This window comes from Agelaius phoeniceus, chromosome 2 (genome assembly GCF_051311805.1).
Source record: "Agelaius phoeniceus isolate bAgePho1 chromosome 2, bAgePho1.hap1, whole genome shotgun sequence".
Taxonomy (NCBI): Eukaryota; Metazoa; Chordata; class Aves; order Passeriformes; family Icteridae; genus Agelaius; species Agelaius phoeniceus.
In genome coordinates, this window is record NC_135266.1 from 66023529 (window position 1) to 66044056 (window position 20528).

The window sequence follows — 20528 nt, forward strand, 5'->3', positions numbered from 1 at the left end:
TGGAGTGGAGTTGTAGGGAACAGAAAGGAAAGAGAAGATGAATAGCTTGATCCTTCTCCTGAAACCTACTGGCTTTTCCTAGTCCAGGCTTTCTGAACCAGCTGTTGATACAAAACAGCTGATTGCAATTGACTTTTCTTCCATGAATTTCCTTTCTGCTTTTTTTGGTATGGTATGCATGTCATCCTTCAGTAATGAGTTTTGCAAGTTTAATTTTAGGTTGTATAGTTAGGTATTGACTACTTTCATTCTTGTAGCCAGCAAATCTTTATTGTGTGGAACGTCTCTAAAATATTACAAGAAACAGTGAATCATTGCTTTCTACTCACAGTCTCTCTAACATTCAGGATTTAATGTACCCCCATCATACTCTCCCTTGGGTAATTCTCTCCAAGGCTGAAGAGTAGGAGAGAGTTTTATCTATTTAATATCTCCTCATGGTGAGGGAGATTCCTTACCTTTTATCATCCTGTTTGTCATTTGCTGCGTCATTTAGTTCCATTGTATGCTTTTTTTTTTTTTTTTAATGGGGGAGGGAATGAAAGGAGGAGAAAAGTGGAAAGTAGTACATTATCAAAGAGGAGGTACAACACACACTTACCCAGACTGCCTCCTCTTGCCTTCCAGGCTGCATAAGAAGTTTTGCTGCAGAAGTGGTCAAAAACACGCTCAAGATGACAATTGTTACGCATGATCTTCTGGTTGCACTGGTTTAACCTGAGCACTTTTACTTGGACAACTACAGATTTATGCTCTACATGTGAACTTACACTCAGGAAAACTTGTATCACAAAACTGCAGGTAACGGGGTAAGAGGAATCCAGCACATTGGATTGGCCAGGAAATGAAACAAGATGTATCATTTAAGAATCTTCCAGTTGTCTGCTCCAGTTACAGTGGAAGTCAGGGGTTACTTACCAAAGCAAAGTGGTACAAGATGAATTCTGAATGAATTACCTCTTCATTAATAAACCCCCCAAACTCAAACAGGCAACCTCAAGAGTAATTTACTGAACGGCTTTCAAAGCTAAAGCACTGCATGGGATGAGCTGAATTCCTTCAGGGAAGAGCTGAGTCATTCTTCCAAAAGACAGTGAGGATACACTAAAAAACCCCAACTCACAGAGATGCTGAAATGGGACTATGCTTGGGCTTGGAAATGAAAGTCATCCAGGACCTGCTGAGACATGCTCAAACACCTCAGGAGTACCAAAATTCTTCCACTAAGTGCCAAAATGAGTGTGATCATGGATGTGTGTGGATGTGACTTGATTGCTGTGGATGATCTGTTAATCTGATCAATTAATGCCCTTTGATTTATTGATAATGCCATACTTCTGGGACCAGACTCTTTATTAATTTATATCATATACAGCTATTTATATTGTGAGCAGGACAGAAACTCTTTCAGTCTGATTATCCCTGGCAGGAACCCCAACCCAGAGCTCACAGATATGGCACAAAGTTTCTCAGCTCACACTAACTGCTGAGAAGGATCCACATAAGCAAGTTCAGATAGCAGAAGGGAATACAGGTAGCAAATCAAGAATCACTGCCTGCAGGCTTGTCCTTCCTTATTGCAAGGTAAATTGATAAGTATATTGTGTCACGCGTGAGTAGCCATGAAATATGGCCTTCCTGACAGTGAAGGAGGTAAGTGATGGCTTAAATTCACACAGAAGTCAGAGGTCAGCTTACAAAGGGTGGGTGAGAAGGGAAAAGTTCAGGGTGGCTTTTTCTTTCTGCATCACAGTTCTTCACGTGTGTCTACATCTATCAGTGATACATTAGCCAATAGAAACAAAAAATAAATCTGATGACCTGGCACAAGAAGCAACACTGGCTTTACAGGAACAAGGGAACTGCTCTCTGCAGAGTCACTTTCTCTTGTTAGTAAAATAAAGCCTGCCAGCAGCACACAGGAACATGGCAATCCTGCCTACCGAGGACCTGGGGGCATCTAGAGATTTCTGATGTTCTGTAATTGAAAGAGAAACCCCTCTCTGAGCCATGGGTGCAACCACAAAGATTAAAGAACAAGCCCTGTGCTGAACCCTTCGTGACCAGAAAACAATCAATTGAGGAACAAAGCAGTGAGATTTACTGCAAACACAGGAACTTTGTGTTCCACTGATGTGACAAATTGAGTTTTTCATAACACTTCATTACTGACCTCTCTCCAGAGCATGATAATTATACACAAACTTTAGAACAGTAACCAAACAGAAGTAATTTTATTTTTTCCTGATACAAATGCCAAATATCACAGCCATAGACATCAGCAAAAAGTTGTTGCAAATAAATATGACAGCTTGATAATAAATTTAAACAGTAATTATTGGATAAATGATTAAACAAATGGTATTATTGCTAGCAGAATAAGCATCGCCAGGGAAAAGAGGATTGAATACATAATCTGGAAATAGATTAAATATATATATATAAAATATACTCAGTTTATTGCTTGGGTAGATAAATATTAAAATATTTGTGCACATCACTGGGAACGAGGCACTTATTCAGGTTAGTATAAACAAGGCCACTTGTTAAGTAAAAGGAAAAATGCTAATAAGCTTCCAAAACATCTTACTGAAATCTGAAACCTTGAAGCCATAATAATAAAAAGAAAAGCATGCTGTTACAGATGTATTTATAGTTCACTGAATTGTAAAAAATCCAATTTCTTAAGAATGGGACAAATCCAGCATGCCTTATTGAAAACATGGCAAATTTTTTCTCAGGAAGAGGACTTTGGTATCTGACTCACAAATCTTATTCATGCTTGTCCAACTTTTCAATGTTTGCTTTGTCCTTTTCTTTGTTATCATCATTTTTCACTATAATTTTATATATTGTTACAAAAACATTAGTCTGATTATCCCCATCAACCTAAATATTTCAAAAAGTTTTAATCAGACATTGTTCAAAGCAGTGATCAAGTTGTTTACTGGGCTAAATATTTGGCATGTAGAACATATGGGTTTTGATACGATTTTATAAAAACAAGTAAGAATTAAAAAAATATTTTTCCTGCAAGCACCTTTAATGATATTTTGGTCTGGTAACATTCAAAAGCAGAAAAATAGCTCTACTGATAAACACCTAATTTCTGTATTTTATATATATTTTTTTTAAAAAGATTATCTCTGCTTATAGAAAACAGATATTTCATAAATATTAGAATGTTCTATTATTTACATGTGTCCCATTCTACTGTCGAATCATTGGCTGATATCAACCAAACATGCAGGTTCTAGGAGAGAAATTCTGCTTTTCTCATAGTGATGTCACACATAGGCACAAAGGCAAATTTGATCTTAGTGTACATTTGCAACTTAGTGGTGAACTTACTAAGTATAAAAGGTATCTGTGGGTGAAGGCTTTGATCAATCTTGCACACTTAAAACATGGAACACAAAACCAGAAACTTCATTACAAGAGCAAATTGATATCAGATGACTGGGGGAAAGGTCTAAAGCATTGGCCATGGCTTATGGATAATTATTTCAGGCTAGAACTTGGATTAATTAAAATAAAAGATGACTGCAAGAGTTTAGTAATGGAGTTTGACCCTTTAGGTGCTGCAAACATCCTTCAATTAAGCTGTCTAATCACCGTCTTCAGAAACCCTAGATAAGGTAGGACAGATCCTGACCTGACTAATTTTGTGAAAAGCTGATGAAATCCTATTAAATTAGTGAAGTCATAACAACACAAATCAGTGCAAGAGATACCAGCATGAGTCTCTCTGTGGGCATATTCACACTGCACCATGAATCACAGCACTGACATCCCTAGGCTAGTAGGGCTTCATGTACCTGAGTCTTTATGGCTTACAGGACAACCATGCACAATTACTTGGTCAGGTCTGTCTGTGCTGACTGACCCCCACAACCAGGCCAGGAAGCCTTCTGGCCTTCTGGATGGATATATATTTTTTTTTAAAGTTCAGAGGCAGAGGCAGCATTGTGTTACAGGCTGCTTTCAAACTGCATCCTGCTCTGCTAACTGATCTCTGCAGCCTGATCCCTGGAACACCAAATGCCAAGTGTGCTGGGGACTGCCTCTACCCACCACCACAAGATGGTGGTGGTGGAAGGGAAGAGATATTTTAGCAAGGTCTCAACATCCTAATTCAGATTTTATGTAGTTCAACTCTATTGAGAACTCCATTGACTCCAGTGCTGTTGGACAATCTCATGGACAGTGGGATGGGGGGCACCTTCAGCAAGATGACACACCCAGCCATGGTGTGGTGTGGTTGACATGCTGGAGGGAAGGGATTGCATCCAGAGGAACCTGGGCAGGCTTGAGAGGTGAGCAAACCTCATGAAGTTCAACAAGGGCAAGTTCCTGCACCTGGGTCAGGGTAATCCCAAGCACAAATACAGGCTGGGCAGAGAATGGATTAGGAGCAGCCCTGCTGAGAAAGACGTGGGAGTGCTGGTGGATGAGAGGCTGGACATGATGGGCAATGTGCATTCCCAGGCCCAAAAGCCAACATATCCTGGGCTGCAGCCAAAGCAGTGGGGCCAGCAGGGTGAAGGAGATGGTTCTGACCTCTACTCTGCTCTTCTGAGATCCCACCTGGAGTGCTGCATCCAGCTCTGGGGTCTCCAACACAGGAAAGACATGGATATGATGGAGCGAGTCCAAGGGAGTGCCACAAAGATGTTTAGAGGTTTGTGGCACCTCCCCTATAAAGACAGGCTGAGAGAGCTGGGGTTGTTTAGTCTGGCCAAGAGAAGGCTCTGGGGAGACTTTAGAGCACCTTCCAGTCCCTGAAAGGGGTTAACAAGAGAGCTGTGGAGGGGCTTTTCCCAAGGGGATATAGCAATAGGACAAGGAGTAATGACTTCCCTCTGAAAGACAGTGGATTTACATATTAGGAGGAAATTTGCTATGAGGGTGTTGAGGCACTGGCACAGGTTGTGAAGGGAAGTTCTGGATGCCTCATTCCTGGAAGTGTTCAAGGTCAGGTTGGATGGGGCTTTGAGTAACCTGATGTGGTGGAAGGTCCCCCTGCCCATGGCTGTGAGGTTGGACCTAGATGATCTTGAAGGTCCCTCCTGACCCAGGCCATTCTACAATTGTATGACTTAAAGGACTTACATAAAATGCTAGTGTGACAAAAGGGACAGTTTCCTGAAGGTTACATAGCTTTCACAGCCAAGGATTTGACAGGGACAGAACAGGTTGTGCCTGGATAAAAACTGACACAGGACACTGCTGATCCAAACTTGTCATATTACCTAAATCAAGAATGTTGAGAGAAAATTAGAATTACTCCTGCAGAAGTAGTCACATGCTAAAAAATGCCCAACAATGACCCAGCATGTTTGTCAAAATGTGCTATGATTACACAGCAATAAATACTACTTGATTCAATCAAAGGCTAATTTTTTCTTCTCTTTTTATTATTTAGTATGACAACTAACTATGATGGATTCAATATCATGGCTCCTAGGCTCAGTTCAGCAGAACCTTGTCCTCTGCATTTTCAATCTAACTATCATCTTCTCTAGGTACTGAAATACTAACGCTTGCATTTCTCAGCAGTGGACATGCACTAAGAAATAAAATTTACCTTACAACACTTCCATGATCCATTATAAACTTAAGAGGACATAAGTGCCCAGTTTTACTGAAAACCAAAATTTTTTTTCTGGATTTGTTGCATTCTTCAGCTTTGTATAAACATAAATAAAAAAATATTCAGATTAAATAGATGAATAGGAATTTGCAGGAAAGAGCATGTATTGGATCCTGTGACATGCAATTGTTTATAATGCTATGTTGTATAATCTAGCTGTCTTTTGAAAAAGTTCAGTCACATATAAGTAAAAAAAAAAAAAAATACTGGTACAGATTAAGTGAAGTCAAAAACTTACAGGACGGAGAATCCATGCCAAAGGCATTCCATCACCTTTCAAACTACTTGTAGACATTGAGTTCTTTGTGAGAAACAGTACAAAATTCTACAGTTGAGTGTGAGGATCCCTCCTCTCAAGTATTATGTGTATCCCTCCTCTCTTATTGCAGACAGGATATATAGCACCTTTGTTCAGCTTCTTTTATTCTTTTGAAATGTCAGAAAATACAAAACCACAACAATAATCTCTCCCTTACAATGAAGTCCCTTGAATTGCTGCTTGAAATTAGTGCATGGTATAGGGACATCAGGGACATTTCCTTTCATGCAAAGTGGGAGGTTTCATTCAACTTCTTTTGTTGTTGATAATGGCAGTAAGAGCTCAGAATAACAAATTTCAAGTACATTTAGAAACATGCTTCTCATGAGTCACCATTATCTGCTGCTAAAAATGTGCAGTTCAAGAGTTTTATGAGGCACTCTGGACACTGGCTTGAATACTGTGGTCTTGGAATCAAACCTCTGAGCTGTCATGGCTGTAATTATGTGGTAGCATCATTGGTTCATTGCTGCCTGACTCATTTGTGCTTTCCTTCTTGTCAGAATTTCGTTTCCATTTTAGCAGCAAAATGATAATTGCAATTAAGCAGATGGCAAGGAAAATGGCAGCAGCTCCACCAATGATTGTGACTAAGCTGATTCCTGCACTTTGGTTATTCAGTTCCCTGGGGAGAACACCATTGAGTGCAACCTCCCTCTGAGGCGCCTGTTTCTTGCTGGTGCGATCCAGGGCTATGTGCTGGATGTTCGTTCCTCGGTTGCTCTCCACTCCAATGTCTCTTGCAAGTTCTGGGGCCTGCTCAACTCCCCTCTTCTGCCTTCTCTGTGTGGATGCTCCTGGGCTCCCAGCACTGAGGAGTGAGTGGTACTGGTGCTCCACGCTTCTTTTGCCGATTCCGCGGTTAGCGTTCTCCTTGGAACGCACGGTATAGATTGTATGGACATACCACTCCCTACCCAAAGACACCTGGAAAGAAACATTTTTTGTATTTAAACACACACACACTAAATCTGGACAGCACTAAATGCAGAGGAAATCAGTCTCTGTTCTGAACTGAATGCCTGGATAAGCACTTTCAAAATCATGCACAGGTAACTCCTGACTGGTGCCAATGTGCACCAGAAGAGTTGTATTTTCTGCCAAAATTTTCAGAGGGTTTAGTCTCCATTCCTCTCCACAGTCAGACTCTGTGGCTACCAAGTGCAGATGAAGAAGGCTATGGCCTTGGCATGGTTTTGGTGCTGTTAGTACTAAAAGCCATACAAAGTAACTTTAGCTGTGGATGGGCCACAGAAAAGGACTTTCCAAGCCCAGCCTACCAAATGATTAGGCCCTGTCTGTAATTCCATCTAAACATAAGAAATCAATTCTTTATTGCAAGGATGGTTGAACATTGGAACAGGGAGCCTGTGGAGTCTCCTTCAACAGAGATGTTCAAAAGACATGGTCCGGGGCAACCTGCTCTGGTGACCCTGCTTTGAGCAGGGTGTTGGAACCCTGCTCAAAGTCAATTTCCACATGTCCCTGAAAACTTAATCCACGCTGGGTGGCATGGGTCCCTGCAATCTGTGTGACATGATAGTACTGTCCTTCCGTTTCTCTCACCTTTCCTGGATACATACCAGATTTAGCATCCACAAGGTCCAGTAGGATTGTCTGAATATTGTCTTAAAGATACTACCTGTTAATTTGAATGGTTGCAGCCCAGTTTTGTTATTTAGGAAAATAACATATTTTCTATTTCACTCTTGTTTTTCCAAGTATTTTTCAGGAAATACTTTTGTTTCTTCATATTCTCACTTTTTGGACAGGAAGAGGACCAAAAATCATGGCATTGGAATCCATGGAAATGGATTCTTCCCATAAAAAATGAGATTCCATTTTCCTGGGGGAGATTTGAAACACTTATGCTTTTAAATAGGCCTTTGTTAAATACTCTACTGCTTACAATGGGACCTTTAATACTGAAGTGGCCAGGAGTAGAATCAAAGTTTCTTTCATATTTTTCCTACTAATTTATACACTTGAGTTGTGCATGCAGTTTTGCAAATACTAGAGACAAATAGTGAAGAGAGAACTTTTTGGCTGGGTTGTACAGATCAAAAGGCTGAATGCACACAGCTGAAGGATTATATTTAATGAAGGAGTAGTTGCATCCTTTAGTTGTCAATTTTTAGGCTTTCCAGTGTTTCACGCTGTGCAAGTTTGCAAGGAAAGAATTGTACAGAAAATGCCAAGTATCAACTTGATTTTGATGAAGCTCACTGTAAATGCCTATGATTTTTAATTTTTTTATCTTTGAGAAGTGAGATGGGAAGCAATAAAACAATGCTGTGCAACAAGAATCTTATTAACTTAAAATAAATGTACAAGAACAATTTGCATAACTTCTGGTTAGCCTGTGGAATTATACAAGAGAAAAGCAAGGGTATCCCAATGGAAACACTTTATTAAGTGTTCCAGATTTTATATCTATAAGTTTCTAAGCATCTATAATTGTGTTTGATTGCCAATAAAATCAGAATAAATCTTTCTGTTGGTTTCAATTTGACTTACAGTTACCAACAATACCTGTGCAAGTGTTTCTTCCTTGGTTCAGTACTCTTGCTACTAAGCTAAAGAAATCATACCTGAAACAGAGGAGTTGAGTCTACTTTGAATCCATCAGAGCCTGGCTGTTTAACTAATGGAATTGCTTCAGGATCGTCTATTGCAAGTTTTGCATTAAAAAGTACATTTCCAAAACTTGTGGCTTGTGTCTCTGGCTGAGCTTTGTCCTGCATGGAGGGGAAAAATGTTTAAAACACAGATTTATTTCTCACATGAAAAACAGTTTTAGTATTTACTTGCAATGCATGAATTGTGTAGTTTAAACATGCTATTTTATGCAGTCTAGGGAAATACTACTACAAGAGAAAACCCATGAGAAACAGTTGTGGTCCCATCTCACTTGTACTGACTTCTATTTAATACCTTGCCTTTCTGGAATAAAAGGGGAAAACTAGAGAACAACCACAGCTCACTTCTTAAATAAAAAAGATATATAAATGTGGTCTGAAACGAGAGTAAGAAGTCTATTTCCCAGACTAAAGAAGCTACATTTCATTTCCTTAACAGACAGTCACATAAATTTGTTAAGATTATTATATAATCATCTTATATAAAATTAACTCTAAAAGTTGGGCATCAGGTCTGTAGTTACTGGGGGTTACTCCAAAGTTATGTTCAGGAAGGAAATTAGGTCATCCAAGCCAACTTTAGAGGTATTTCTCTTTCCCTATGCCCTACAGAGGCAACCTGGATGACTAACTTTGCAGTATACACTAGATTTTGGGTGGCTAAACATGAAACAAAATACAATCCCTCACTTGCATGTCTCCTGAAATTCCCTCTATGGTCCATGGATACAGACAATGCCGAGAAAAAGCCTATCTTGGGATTCTAACTTACGTCAAACTCTTACTGAAGGTAGTTCCCGGAAAGATAAAGAATAGAACCATGAGGGAAAAGGCAAGATACTGCCTCCATCAGTTCATGTTAGCCTGGAGCTCAAGTCAAAAATTTGGTGCTGTTGAGAACTTTTTAAAGAACAGCTGGGTTTTGGATAAAAGACAAGTTAGAAAAAAAAAAAAAAAATATATATATATATCTCTGCATCCTCACAGAATTAGAGCACTTACCACAATCTTAAACCTGTACAGAAGGGATGGAGAATCAGCAAGACACCCGTATTCAGTATTGGATGGATTGTATTTGGGTACATATCCATCAGCTCCTGTGCACAGGAAAACCTTCTCGATGCTACAGTAGAAGGAATCACCCAAATTCTGCACTGGATCCACCATCACCCGACCGTATATGATATCACCTGTAAAAGGTGCACACAGTTCACATCTGCTTACACTGAGCATTTAACACAGCTCTCAGGCTGAGCTTTGTCTAGAAGCTTAGTGCAACAAGCACACACCCTTACTCCTCAACAGCAACAGGGTCCTGATAGTGCGGAACACAAATGAAATGTGCATGATCTATGCAGAATTGTACCTTCTGAGAAAGCAACGTCACTTTCTTGCCCAAACCCCATCGAGCCATCAGACAGCCACAGCGTCTTTTTGGAGAGGAGGAACATCTGGGTGTTCAAGCTGAACTCAGCAGCCACTGGGTCACTGACCTAAAACCACAAAAGCATAAGGCTCTTCAACAAGACTTTTTAATGAAAAAAACATAGCATGATCTTAAACTCTTAAAACAAAGCATGATCTTCTCCCAGTGTACATTACTTACCAGCTCTGCACATCTACATGCAATAATACAGTTTAATAAGAAGATTAAAAGAATCTCCTGGTACTAGACATATTTATATGCAAACAACCTTTGGATTATCTGCCCCTGTGACATTTGATAATATTCTAGGTTAGTTTTTTCCCATCACATTTTTCCAAATCCCAGCTATCCCAGCTAAGGAGGTGTCTAGAGCAACTTATGTGTGGGGATAACATGAGGAAAACTTTTCCCTAAAAATCTTGTCTCTGACCCATCACAGCCTGTTTTCTCTATCCCATTTTCATTCTTACACACAAGTCTCACCTCTGCTTCTGATCATCTGTCAATATTTGAAAGCATACATTGCTGAAGATTTATTTGCAAGTATCAGTTCTTCTAATGTGCTGCAGGATATATCAGATCATGCATGTGAAAATGCACCAAACCATTTGAACATCTTTTTATGCTAGTATTTATCTTTATATACACGAAGCTATGGTTCTTCCTTGATTACATGAAAAGGATAAAATTAATCAATACTATCAGCAGCAGTTTTTCATGGGACCATAAAACAAGAAAGAAGGCTGTAGTGGTTTTGAGGCAAGACAAAGGCAAACTATAAAGCAACATGGCATAATAAAAGGGAAATTATACAGTGAATTGAAGATCTGGGGGAGCCTAAAGTTCAAAAGGATGCAAGTACCTGCGGAAATAATGTGGAAGACACATATATCCAAAAAAAAAAAAAAGAAAAAAGAAAAAAAAACAAGAGGACACTAAACAAATAAAAAAAAGCTAACACATACATATATATTTATGTATATATATGTATAAGTGTGTGGACAGGAAGGAAAGAAAATGAAGAAAACATTCTTTCTGGCTCATTGACAAGGGTCCATTTCACAATAGAGTCCCAAAACTATCAAAGCAACAGGATCTGGCAAGAAGAATGTACAGCTCAAACCTTTTTATAAATGGAGTGCTACTCTTTAGAAAAAGAAGCCCTAGTATCCCAGCCTTTGCAAAGAAAAGAAAAAAAGATAAAAAATTCTATTCCTTTGGAATGCTTCTTTCCAAATGCCTGAAAAACAGCCCACTGGGTTGTAGTTCCACAAATACTTGATTAGCACAACGGTTTTCCAGCTGTGTTATTTAGGATAGTAGTTTAAGTGTAATTACTTTTATGGGCATTTGAGACATTTTATATGAGAGTTCTTAGAAAACAATCTGTGAGGATCTCCTGGGTGAGAAGAGTAACTGTCATTTTATTCTGCCTATTTGCCATATCCATCAACTCTGCATATGGATGATGTGGGGGACACTGCAGATCACCCATGGGATCAAAGCCCATCTAATACTTGGTACCTCAAGGAACAGAGCACTCTTGAGATTGGTCTGTCCCAGGGCAACAAGTATCCTGAGTATGGAAGGGCTTCTGTCAGGAAATAGCGATACACATTGAAAGAAATGAGACATGGAAAGAATTGGGACAAAGCAAAGCTTGGAGGTTGAATATTGTTCTTTTTCAAGGAATTCCAGAGTGAGACGGTGTTAATACAATCCTCACTAGAGTTCCAGGCTACCTGCTTGACTCCTCAGGGGCCGTGGAGAGAGGAAAAAGGAGATATACAGGTGATACATGTCCAAAAAGGAAATGTTGAACCAGTGGAGAAACACCAAATAAATTTTGTTCTTGAGTCTTAAAATGGTTCCTCCCTTGTGACCAGTGAAAACAGTTATGAAGGAAATTAGAAGAAAAAGTTTCCAAGGAAATGAAAAGCTTCATTTTAAAAAGGCCCAAGAAGGTAATTCAGTATGGGAGATGGAGCATTAGACTAAGAATTGGGGGACCCAACTCTTGTCCTGCCTCATCATTTTATCATTAGACTTTGCAGTCAAAAGTAATTTTGGTCTGGTTGTGACACATACACTCGCTGATTTCAGGGAGTCACGAAGTGGTTTGGGTTGGAGAGCACACTGAAAGATTATCTCATCCAACTTCTCTGCCATGGGCATGGGCACCTTCCACTAGACCAGGTTGCTCAGAGCTCCATCCCACCTGGCCTTGAACACTGTCAGGAATGGGGCATTCACAGCTTCTCTGGGTAACCTGTGACACTGCCTCACCACCCTCATTGTAAAAAGTATCTTCTTTTCATCCAATCTAAATACACCCTCTTTCAGTTGCCCCTTATCCTGTCACTGGTAAAAAGTCTGTCTTATAAGCCCTGTTTACATGTTGGACGGCCACAATAAGGTCTCCATAGCTCTTTCTCTTCTTCAGGCTGAACAACCCCAAATCAGCCTTTCTTCATAGGGGAGGTGTTGAAGCCCTTCGATCATTTTTCTGGTTCTCCTCTGACTCCTCTAAGAGGTCCATGTCTTTTTAGCACTGGGCACCAGAGGACTGGATGCAGTGGGCCTGTGCAAGGTATCAGGTGGTTCCTAGTATAAGGACTAGCATCCTTCAGTCTGATCCTTCACTATTTATTTTCTTAATTGTAAAAGAGTGTATTCCAATGCTTACTTAGTTTTGCAGAATGACTAAAAAGTCTTAGAGATAAAGTGCTTGATACTGACTATGGAATTTGTGCTATTGTGCTGCTGCTTTTTTGGGACCTGCTTTGGGACACAGTGCTTCAAACTGTGATCAGATGGAAAAACTATCATCGGCCACAGAAAGCCCAAGCCTATTTTACTATGAGTATCTCAAGAAAGAGAACTGGTCTTGGTTTGAAAATTGTTGATGATGGGGGTTTATCTGGCCACAGTCTGTGATGTTGTTGTAACTTTGCACCTTATGCCTATTGTGAATTTATGCACCTGAAACTTCCATATAGTGTATTATTAAGTGTATATTACTTTGTGTATATAGTATATAATATAGTGTATATTACTTTGCCCATTTTCCAATGACTTTTGTACATTTTTTTTACCTTTCTTTGAAATATCAACATCTTATTGTTTATACGAGGATCAGGAACAAGTTGTGGGTTAGCATTGCTATTAATTGCTTTAGAGTCCCTAGAAGTAGATTAGAAGAGCCAGACAAAGGCTGAAGTGCTGAACTAGTATAAATTCCCCTCACCCATTCCATTCAAACGTCTCCAAAATGTTGAAATGTGGTTAAGTCTGAGAAGGCAGGTTTCACATCAGATCATGTATCATCCCTCTTCCTTGCCAGGACTTAATGCCCTCTCAGGAATCATCTGTTCTCCCACAGGTGGCATAATGCCAAATGAAAGCATAAAGACTGCATACATTCCCTTGTGTACTCTGGCTAAGTCAACAGAAAAGTGATTGTGTACCCCTGACTGATATGGATTTATTCTGTAAGATGATTTAATAGCATAATCTATACTATTAATGAGCATGAAACCACAGCCACACTGTTCCAGGATTGGCTGTACTAGCTCCAAATAACAGAAATGATATAACTTCCTCCTTACACATCCCAAGGTCACACTAGCCCTTTTGATAACCTGGAAAGCTGGAAGTTTATGTTCTCTTAACTATCCAACATCACCCCCAGTTGTTTTTTTTAAAACCAATGTTTTCTACAGAAGAATCCACTTCCCCAAATTTTTTCCCAGCTACAGAGCTTCACAGCTGGACTTTGTGAAAGGTATGCTGTTTGCCTGTTACCATATGTTTCCATATGATCCATATTGATGGCTCAGATTTGTTTTGGTCACTTTTGTGAGTTTTAAAGCTAAGCAGTGTTGCCTGTCTACACTTCCCTCTACAGTCAGTGAGAGAAGTTCTACCTTAGGACTGAATGAATCTTCCTCTGGAGGTTCCACTTTCAATACCTGAGACCTAACTCTGATTTTGTGTCAGATGAAAACCTTCTGATAATAGTTCTATATTTTCCTAATTACCCGATAAAACTATTTACTACCAAAATTAATGGACAAAACCAGAATTCCTAAATGTTACTATTGCATCACAGTAACTTTCTCCTAAATCAACAGTTATTTAGCAGGAGAGGAGTATGTGCTCTCCCACCAATTTAGGAATGCTTTCTTTATTAGCAAGAAATTCAGTTCCTAGCATTATTACTACAAGACCCACAAATGGGAATCAAATTAGGAAAAAAATGATGAAGGTGTCATTGTAAGGGTACCTGCTGGAATCGGATGTCCAGGTCAAAAGTGATGGGCTCCCTAGGATTGCAGATCACGGGCAGGCTGTACTCCTGATGTGGGGCAGTGGTGCAGGCTATCAGCTTCACTGTGTACGTTCCAGAATAGTCTCGAACCTGGGCACAGAGAGAGAGGGAGCTGTGCCACCAGCATCCCAAATGATGGGCTGGGGAAGTAGGGGACGAGGTGAGGACCGAGGTTTTACCGCGAAGTCAGAAAGGAAGCTCCACTGCTGGACTGGCAGGTTGTAGGTTGGCTCGCTTCGGACGAGGCTGAGGCTAAAAGTGAGGCCTGGGTGGTCAGCTGACATAACCATGGAAGTCAGAGATGAAGCTAGAAACATGCCAGAGAGACAGATTTGTCACCTTTAGTGTTTCATTGCAAACTCTTGGAGCCTGAAAAACATTCTCAATGATTCATAAACCTTGATGCCATAGCTGATGTTAATACCTTCACGGGGCATTGGGTTTTATTAACTGAAACTAAAATAAATTACAGTCAGCTCAGCTGGGCCTCCTTGATTCTTGTTCAAGTGCGTATTCAGCTGCTGCTTTTGTTCACAATGAGAGAACTGTATGAAGAATAAATTTAAGAGACCATCAAAACAGTGAGAGTGGAATAGCAGAGATATATAAACCCTTCTATTTTAAACTTGTCTCTGCCTATAGGCAAAATCAAACACACTAGAGAACAGGTGAGAAAAAGTAGAAGCACCATGAAGGAGTTATATAGGTTAAAAACAACTGAGTTAAACTAGAAGAGATTTCCTATTTTTTTTCTCTTCTCACTGTTGTTCAGCAGATTTAATTTAGTTGGATATTCTTTTCCATGGCTGGGATTCATACTCAGATTTATGTCTGTAGACTGAGTTTTACACCTGTAATTATTCTGAATAAAGGCAGTGGGGTTTAAACAGATTAAATTGCAGGAACAGGTCCTCAGCAATGACTAATTGAATGTCAGTGAGAGTGTTATATTAACAGAATCATACAATGCCTGCACAAGACTTTTTCTTGCTCTCTGAGAAAGGTCTAAATATCCTAGAAAAGCTCCAGAAAAAGGTCTAAATATCCTAGAAAAGCTTCAAGTTAGAAAAGAAATTTTAATGCTAAGTTCCTAGGGCAATGTAAGTAAATAGTAATTATAACGATGGGGTAAAAACATATATCTATAGATCCCCAAGGGACACAATGGCCTAGATCTTCATCCTTCATAAATCAGGCTCTTGACCAAGTGGAACTATTTGCCTTCCATCAGATTAATGTGTATTTCAACAAGTTTGACAACCTGAATACAGTCAGTATTGAAAAGTAAGAAATCTCAAACATAGGAAACATCTGTATCTGAAGAGCACAGTTTCCAAAAAAAAAAAAAAAAATCAGCTAGCAGAAGCAGAAATAGGAAAAAAAAAAAAAAGAATAGCATCAAATTTGGGGAGGATGTCTTTATTTCTGCAGTGCTGCTAAAGGGTAGATTACACTTACCAGGATGGGACATAACAAACAGACCATGAAACCGGGCTTCAGTCTTGAAGTTGACGACCAAGCGTCCCTCTTCACTGATGCGCATGCTGGTTGGGAACAGGGAACCTGCCAGCAGAAACCAATTAACAAGTGTGCTCCACTTGCAGGTGTCAATGAAATCACACTCCTCTGAAACAGCAGACCCTTTCATCTACCCTTGCCATGTCACGTGTGTGGGGGGCCTGTTGGTATTTTTTGGGTTGATTCCAGATTCTTCTCAAACAAGAACTTACGCAGTGAGGCTTTGAGTTTTCAGGACATGATGCAGCTTCCAAAGCATATAGGGAACTTCCCTGTAAAGCCATGCTTTGACATGTTACCATGGGCCCAAACAGCTGGTCTAGTATGCTCAGGAAAATCCACACAGCAGTTTGTGCTTGGGTTCAGGCAGCATGGTCAGCTGCCAGGGAAATCTGCAGAATGAAGACTTTTATTTTCACCAAGTATTCAAGCTGACTCCTACCAATGAAAGCTGCTTCAGAGATGCCCTTTTTTAGTGCCTCTGTGCCTACTGTGCCAAGGCAGCAACCATCAGCATCAGCTGGAGCAGCTGGCTGTGACTTCCACAGCAATCTGCTCTAGGGTGCTGCAATCTGTGCAACTCCTTCTGATAGGCTTTGCATTGCTGGCAATTTTTGGCAGGAATTTAGCACAAAATACAGGCCTTATGTATTCTAACTTCAAATTACAAGATCTTGTACCCAGAAGTGGTTTACTTCTGTAGCTTGCAGCCAAGACCCTTTTCTTCTGGAGTTCAGCAAAGCTTTAGAGTTTAGGCATTTCCTCCAACGTTCCTTACAAACAGCCAGTGATGTATCACCATTCTGCTTGTCAGAAAAAAGAAGGAAACAGGAATGTTCCCCCACGAATGCACTGGAAATTGAACACATCAATGTGAATGTATACCGTACAAAATCATCTGTACCAACCATATTTCTTGGTACAATAGAAATAACTATATATTCAGGTTTTAATTTGGGCTTTAGAAGACCTTGATTGCATTACAGTGTTACTTAGAACTTATGTAGCATAATTATATGAATTGAGAGGTATGGAAAGAAACTGGAAACTAGTTAACCCCTACTTGCCCTGCAAAACAACTGGTGAAAAAATACTACCCAAGTAACACTGGGATATGTTAAGGATTGTTTTGTACTGGCTGTTTTCAAAGGGAACTGAAAATGTTCGGCACCTCCAAAGATGTGGCCATCAACTTCTTAAACAGAGAAATAAAAAAATTAAAAATGGGAAATGGTGGCATAGATGCACCATGTAACTGCTGAGACAGAGGATTAGATCTGGTTGTTATTTGGTGACTAGCACACCACATGATCTGTGGCATGTGGCTCATTCTTTAGGCATGGCATGACATGTGCTTCATTCTTCATGCACTGCAGATTCCCCTTACTGCTCCTCATTTCCTGCTCTTAACATAAAGACAGAAATGGCATAGCAATGATTTCTGTAGTTCATATGCAGAGTGAACAGAAGCAAAAAAGTGACTTTAGGTTCCCAGGAGTCCTGAAATTCTTTATGTACATAATTACAGCTGGTAACCTGTATTCTACCTTAGGGTGTGAAAGATGGGAAACACCTGAAGTGTAATGCTGGGACACTTTAAGTAAATTTGCATAAAAAGAATAATACAGCACACAGGTGTAACTCTGTATTTTAATCTTGCCCATACTATGCACATACTTGCGCATAGAATGTCACTATTTGTAAAAAGTAATTTAAGTTTTTTAAAAGATAAATTCTGCAATGATAGATTTCTACTTGTTGACTAGTTATACTCACAAACATTTACTGACAGTATTTAACATATTGTAGAATGTCTCAGAATTTACTACTCTCACACATAGGAGAGGCTCCCATGATATAATTCTGTTTCTTTTGAATGTTTCATAACATTTTCAAAATATCATAAGTTTCTGAAATTGGCCATTCATAGTGAGAAAAAAATGGTATCATATTATTTTCATTAAAGTGCAAACAGCTTGAGTGCTAACAGAATTTGCTTACATAATGTACCAAATGTGAAGTTCTGAGTAGATATAAATGTTTTAAATTTTGCACATGTACTTCAAATATAACAATATAATTGTCTTTCTTTGCAGTAAAAGAGCTGATGTCAACTTTACATGATTTTCATTAAAACTCCACCTGTGAGTGCTAGGAAACGACAGACTGCAATTCATAATTGAATTTAATAATGAAATTATTAGTTAGTTTTTAGTATTGGAATGATCGAAAAACCATCCTGCTGTGTGCAAACTACACTCCCAGTAACGGAGCATGAGTTCCATGGCAAGAAACGCAACACCCACCTTGGAGCTCTGCTTCAGGCGGGCTGCCGATGCCGTCCTTCCACAGGATGGCAGTGTCATACACGAAAGTCAGCCGGAGCTCTGACTGCAGGTCGAAATGCTGCCAGCCCCCGACGCCCACTGGAGAGTGGAAAACATAAGAGACGTACAAAGGGACTCTCAGCGTGACATAGGACTGCACTAGGTTGAGAACCTATAAAAACCAGAATTGTATATCAGGGTTAGTGATCATGAACGGCAGCATCGCACAGGCAAGCTAAATGCAGGAGAAGACAGAACTTGAAATAAATACTGTGACTCAATCAAATTCTCTCTTTTTGTAAACTACAGATGACATGCAAAAACATGTTTCAGTGGTTTTCAGCTGAGCTTACACCCCTTCAAGTTTCATCTTTTTACTTCAAACTGATAAAACGTAACCCACTCAATTTTGATTCATCATTTTTGTTCAGGTTTTTTTTAGTACATAAACAACTACAACTACAAATGAAGGCTTTAGGAATTTTTCAAATATGCTTTTTCATTTGCTCTATGGTTATGCCTTAACCAACTCTTTTGTTTATGTTCTTGTTACTGTCAACTAAGAAGCTCTTCTGGAAGATGCTGAAATTCGAAGCTCAAATATCATTGCAAGACTGAGTCCTTGGACTTTTCTTAGCCACCTCTGAAACTCTTTGTTCCTCTGTGCATGGATAATAACTAACATGCTGCATGCAAACACAGAAATCAGACTGTTCTTCACTGTCTGGAAGAGCTACACAGAACAAGCAAGCTGATATGGATTTAAAAATAGAGCCTTTCTTTATACATTGGACCAAACAATTGTGCTGTAATTATGAAGAATTACATATTCATTATATATATATATATTATGAAAGAAGACAAGAAAAATAGTGTCATTAAACTGTCACCTCTTAAGATAGCTCTTACATGATACACAGATCTAAGCCTGTCTGAAGAGACTTCATGTTTATGTTTGGTTACAAATACTTTGTCACTCACATATCTCTGAATGAAATGTGCAATCCAGAGCCTTTTAGACATTCTGGATTTTCTTAGAAATACATGGGAGGAAAGACATTGAGATCATCTCCCAGTGGGAAACTTTTCAAAGTCATAAAAGTTGTTGAACTCTGATTTAGAGTTCCAACAGAAATTCCATATATAAATTTGCACATCTGAACATTTCCCTGATTACCTTAGATCCTTCTAAAGAGTGTTTTGCATTATCAAAAATTCCCCAGTATTTAAGGAAGTTTACAAGGAAGCTGCAAGTCAAGGGGCTGAATGACCATCAACTTACAGCTGCTTTACACTTTGAAATGCCTGACAGAACCTTTACTAATATAATGTAACCACAATTTTACTGCTTGCACTCACTAAATACTTTGACCTAATTAAGGACTTCATTAAGGCAAATGTTCATAGTTGCCTGCCACAACTCACTGTCACGTGTGCCTCTCCTTGATCTGCACTCTGGGCTAACAAGTTTTTGACTTATACTGTTTGACTCATTCTATAATATGTGGTAGCATTTAGATAGTAGTCATTTGGAAACACACAGTATCACAAAATCAAAGAATTTTAGGGGTGGAAGGAAGCTCAGGAGATCACCCAGCCCAGCCCACCTGCCACTCAGGGTCACCTAGAGCAGGTTACACAGGAACATGTCCAACTGGGTTTTGAATGTCTCCAGAAAGGGAGACTCCATGACCTCACTGGGCAGCCTGTTCCAGTGCTCTGCCACCCTCTTGTGTTCTTTCCCATGTTGTGGTGGAATGTTTTCTGCTTTAGTTTATGGCCATTGCTCCTTGTCCTGTCACTGGGCACCACTGAAAAGAGTCTGGCACCACTGAAAAATAAAACACTAACACAGACTGGTAGATGAGAAGCTAGAGTTGTAGATTATATTAATGCTTTGTTGGTTGTACATAATCAAAATCAAGAATTTCTATTTGGAACAGAAAAAAAGTTTTCTCTATATATTAGATGACCAGTAAAGTTAGACAAAAATATTATCATTTAGTACCATTTAAGCTGCAAATTTATCTGTGGGAGTATGGATACTGGCATGAGTATCTGAGCAATTATTTTGGACACGGATTCACTAAATTTTTCAAAATAACAACATTATATTCTCACTTACATTAAAAAAAATATAGCAATGATGCAGCTCTTGAGTGTCTTATGGTTTGCTTTTGATTCAGGGGGAACCTCAAAAATTTGTCATTTCCTGCACCAGTATCAAGAAATGAATGAATACATTTGATTGCATAAAAAATGTATTACTATTGTAAGGTCATCCCAGACAAACTATGTTGGCTTTTCTCTCTGCCT

General features: G+C 39.4%; 1 protein-coding gene across 1 annotated transcript in view; it reads right to left on the reverse strand.

Annotated features, from left to right (window-relative positions):
* Nucleotides 1-2220: 2220 nt before the first annotated feature.
* Nucleotides 2221-20528, reverse strand: part of FREM2 (FRAS1 related extracellular matrix 2) — a 120420-nt gene continuing 102112 nt past the window's right edge. The window contains exons 17-24 of the mRNA XM_054654989.2: nucleotides 18192-18384; nucleotides 15826-15930; nucleotides 14547-14674; nucleotides 14323-14457; nucleotides 9978-10104; nucleotides 9614-9801; nucleotides 8564-8710; nucleotides 2221-6899 (exon numbers count right to left, since the gene is read on the reverse strand). Of these exons, the coding sequence (XP_054510964.2) occupies nucleotides 6387-6899; nucleotides 8564-8710; nucleotides 9614-9801; nucleotides 9978-10104; nucleotides 14323-14457; nucleotides 14547-14674; nucleotides 15826-15930; nucleotides 18192-18384 (1536 nt within the window). The 3' untranslated portion in view covers nucleotides 2221-6386. The remainder of the gene's footprint in view (nucleotides 6900-8563; nucleotides 8711-9613; nucleotides 9802-9977; nucleotides 10105-14322; nucleotides 14458-14546; nucleotides 14675-15825; nucleotides 15931-18191; nucleotides 18385-20528) is intronic.